This window comes from Hordeum vulgare, chromosome 3H, assembly GCF_904849725.1.
Source record: "Hordeum vulgare subsp. vulgare chromosome 3H, MorexV3_pseudomolecules_assembly, whole genome shotgun sequence".
In the NCBI taxonomy this organism is placed as follows: Eukaryota; Viridiplantae; Streptophyta; class Magnoliopsida; order Poales; family Poaceae; genus Hordeum; species Hordeum vulgare.
In genome coordinates this window covers 587,389,553-587,393,579 of record NC_058520.1, presented here as the reverse complement: position 1 = coordinate 587,393,579, position 4,027 = coordinate 587,389,553, and the positions used below count along the sequence as shown (strand labels likewise).

The following is a 4,027-nucleotide window of genomic DNA, read 5'->3' as shown; positions in this document are numbered from 1 at the left end:
GAAAAGCAGACCAGGAACTATGTCAGGGCCCAATACAAGGTGGACCCGGTAACAAAGGAGCTTACCACGGATCCGAAGGTGAAGGATCTTGAGCGTGTTCTGGTAAGGAATACACCCCCGCGTAATTAGCTCCATATGGTTGCATTCTAATTAATGAAGCCAAATTTCTAAATGGTTCATGTTCCTTCCGCGGGAAACTGAAAGCAGTAGCGCGGGGTCTCAAAGCTCCCTGTCTGCCCCTTGGGACACCACTTTAAATAGGGCGTTAAACGTAATGAAACACAAGGATAAGCTCAGTAAGCCGTCGTCAGCTGGCCGTGTGGCCGGCGAAGGCTTGTCCACGAAACGGTCGGAATACTATAAGGCTGGGCGAAAGGAGAGAAAGACCAGCTCGGAAAGCCAGGAGCACGAGGTTAAAGAACTTAAGGCACAAGTGGCACAGATTCCAGAAATAGTCCAAGAGCAAGTGCGAGACCAACTGGGAGCGACGATCCCCGCCATTATGCCTTCCTTGCTTGAGGGGCTGCAGGGTGCTACCTCTTGAGCTTGCGTTGGTTTTTCCCTTGAAGAGGAAAGGGTGATCCAGCACAGTAGCAGTAAGTATTTCCCTCAGTTTGAGAATCAAAGTATCAATCCAGTAGGAGTATCAAGACAAGTTACCAATGTACCTGCGCAAAAACAAACAAACTTGCACCCAACGCTATAAAGGGGTTGTCAATCCCTTCACGATTATTTGCAAGGTGAGATCTGAATGTGAAAAGTGCAACGAAGTAATTTTGTGGAACTGAAAATAGGATGTGAAGTAGACCCGGGGGGCATATTGTTCACTAGAGGTTTCTCTCATGATAGCAAGTATTACGGTGGGTGAACGAATTACTGTCGAGCAATTGATATAATCGTGCAAAGTCATGATGATATCTAAGGCAATGATCATACATATAGGCATCATGTCCGAGACAAGTAGACCGATACTTTCTGCATCTACTAATATTACTCCACACATCGACCGCTATCCAGCATGCATCTAGTGTATTGAGTTCATAACAAACAGAGTAACGCCTTAACCAAGATGACATGATGTAGAGGGATAAATTCATGCAATAGATACAAAACCCATCTTTTTACCCTTGATGGCAACAACACGATGCGTGCCTCGCTACCCCTTATGTCACTAGGTGAGGACACCGCATGGTATGAACCCAAAACCAAGCACTTCTCCCATTGCAAGAATTATAGATCAAGTTGGCCAAACGAAACCCACAACTCAAAGAGAATTACAAGGATACGAAATCATACATATAAGAGATCAGAGGAGACTCAAATAATATCCATAGATAATCTGATCATAAATCCACACTTCATCGGATCTCGACAAACACACCACAAAAGAAGGTTACATTGGATAGATCTCCATGAAGATCATGGAGAACTTTGTATTGAAGGTCCAAGAGAGAGAAGAAGCCATCTAGCGACTAGCTATGGACCCAAAGGTCTGTGGTGAACTACTCACGCATCATCGGAGAGGCAATGGTGTTGATGAAGAAGCCCTCCGTGTCTGAATCCCCCTCCGACAGGGCACCAGAACGGTCCCCAGATGGGATCTTGCGGAGACAGAAGGTTGCGGCGGTGGAAAAGTATTTTCGTGGCTCTCTCTGGTGGTTTTGGATTTTTAGGGAATTTATAGGCGGAAGAAGTAGGGCAAAGGAGCCATGTGGGGCCCACAAGCCTGGTAGGCGCCCCCCCCCCCCCCCGAGGCCGCGGCTAGGGGGCTTGTGACCTCCCACGGGGTCCTTTGCCTTGGTTCTCAAGTTCCCTGCGTATCTTCTGTTACGGAAAAAATCATTCCGAAGGTTTTATTCCGTTTGGACTCCGTTTAATATTCTTCTCTGAAAAGGGTCAAAAACACGGAAAAAACAGGAACTGACACTTGGCACTGAGTTAATAGGTTAGTCCCAAACAAGATATAAAATAGCATATTCATGCATACAAAACATCCAAAGTTGACAAGATAATAGCATGGAACCATCAAAAATTATAGATACGTTAGAGACGTATCACGGGGGTGGATTGCGGGCGGCCAACAAGGGCCGCCCCCGATTCCCAGCTTCATGGGCAGCAACTCGCACAACGCGCCGGCATCGGTGTCTCCGGCGGAGACGACATTGCAGGTGCCTCCGGCGTCGGCGCCGGTATTGGAGCTTAATGCACCCGTGTGTGGGAAGAATACGCCGGTGGCACCTCGGCAGCAAGCGGCCCCTCCGTCACATGCACGCCCGCCGTTGGCGGTCCTCAACATTAGCCGAGCTCGACGCCAACACGGTAACTAAGCCTCGGCCGATGACTTCATCTCCTTGCCTTTGATTGGGCATCCCTGACGCCCTACATGTTTTCGCAGGGCGCCGCCAACATTCCATGCACTCTCCTGCACTTCGTGGACGACGAGTTGATCGATGTCGCCAAGGCCAAAATCGTTGAACCAAACAACCGCGTGTTCCACGGCAATGCGATGCCACCCATCGTGTATAGGGTTCAACTGGTTCGGGTGCTGCGGGGCTGCAATGACTTGTTACCTCCGTATCGACCCCCTGCGGCCGACGAAGATGATGTGATGACCCTCAGCACCTCCTAAAACTGGTCCATGCTTTGGCCGAAGAGCCAAATTCATTTGGGGGCAGGGGACATCACCCCACAGACAACACCGCCAGTCGTGGCACAAGATCCGGACGACGACGACGGTACATTTTCCAACGTCGATAAGTACATCAACGAACATGGGTACGGTGACGAATTGTTCGGGCCTCCTTCTCAAAAATCCAACCCTGCAAAAGATGATGGCGATCTAGCTGGTATCGCGGAGAAACACAATTGCAACAGGCGTCGTCTATTCAGTTCTCAGGAGACGCCTCCAGCTGCCGCCTTCACCGAGACTCAAATATCCGAGGTGCGAAATATTATCAGCCCCAACACACTCAAGAAGGTGGTCTCTGAGCAGAACTCGATCCCATTACAGCAGAAGAAGCAGAAGGGACGGAAATAAAAAATAACAAGGGTGCGAGCCAGCCGGCACCGAGTACGATCCGTGCTCAGGACGGGCCACCAATATCTAAGGATATTGAGAGGAGGGTGCATGTGGCGGGTAGGCCGATGCTACCGACTAATCTGCTCAATGCTGCAACCGGTGCTATGTGGATTCTGCATGACCTTGTTCTTTATATGGAGAAGCGGCGTCTCTCCGAGAATGATGCGACATACCCGGTTTTCGTGGCCAAGGTGCCAGAGGGCAAGGGCTTTATCGATAGCACCATCGGGCGTATGATCGTCCTGCGGTTTGATGACATCTTCGCTATGCTTAACCTTTATCCGCTGCACTACACCTTCATTCGGCTATTTTCGCTCAGTATGGATATGTGGATCATTAGAGACAAGACACCGGACATCGTGATAGTCGACCCCTTCTACATGCGTGCGAAGATCTTGGGCAGCGCTGGGGACCGACAAGTCGTGAGTTCATACCTCGAAGGCGTCATTCTGGCGAACGCAGATAAGGATAACTTCCTCGTGCCTTACTTTTCCGAGTAAGTCATCCCCTCATCGCCCCGTAACATATGATTTCTTAGATTTCAATCGTTTTTTTCTAACATTCCGTGTTTTGTGCAGTGACACACATTGCACACTTATCCTCTTAAGCCCGAAATATTCCATGGCCACGTATTTCGACTCGGACCGTCAGTCGAAGAAAGACTACACAAATATCAAGAAAGTTCTTGATGATGTCCTCCCCGGCTACGCCAAATCTGGAGGCACCTTCAGGAGGCCAATTCTTAGGTACGACAAGCACGTGTTCACCCACGTAACGACGTTCCACTGCATCAAGCAGCCGCCTGGCAGTCAGAAGGATGCCTACTACGCCCTCCATCACATGCGGGCGATCGTACAGGACCATCATCACCGTATGCTACCAAATGATCTCAAAGAATGGGTCGCACGCTTATCGGCAATCCAGGACGAGGACATCAGACAAGAATTC

The 4,027-nt window shown here is 49.6% G+C and overlaps 1 protein-coding gene across 1 annotated transcript; it reads left to right on the top strand.

Annotated features, from left to right (window-relative positions):
* Nucleotides 1-274: 274 nt before the first annotated feature.
* Nucleotides 275-3,814, top strand: LOC123440835 (the record flags this gene model as incomplete). Its single annotated transcript, XM_045117383.1, has 5 exons — nucleotides 275-530; nucleotides 2,050-2,150; nucleotides 2,693-2,941; nucleotides 3,088-3,575; nucleotides 3,658-3,814. Coding segments are annotated over exons 1-5 (1,251 nt in total), but the record flags the coding sequence as incomplete, so codon positions are not given.
* Between the last annotated feature and the right edge of the window lie 213 nt (nucleotides 3,815-4,027).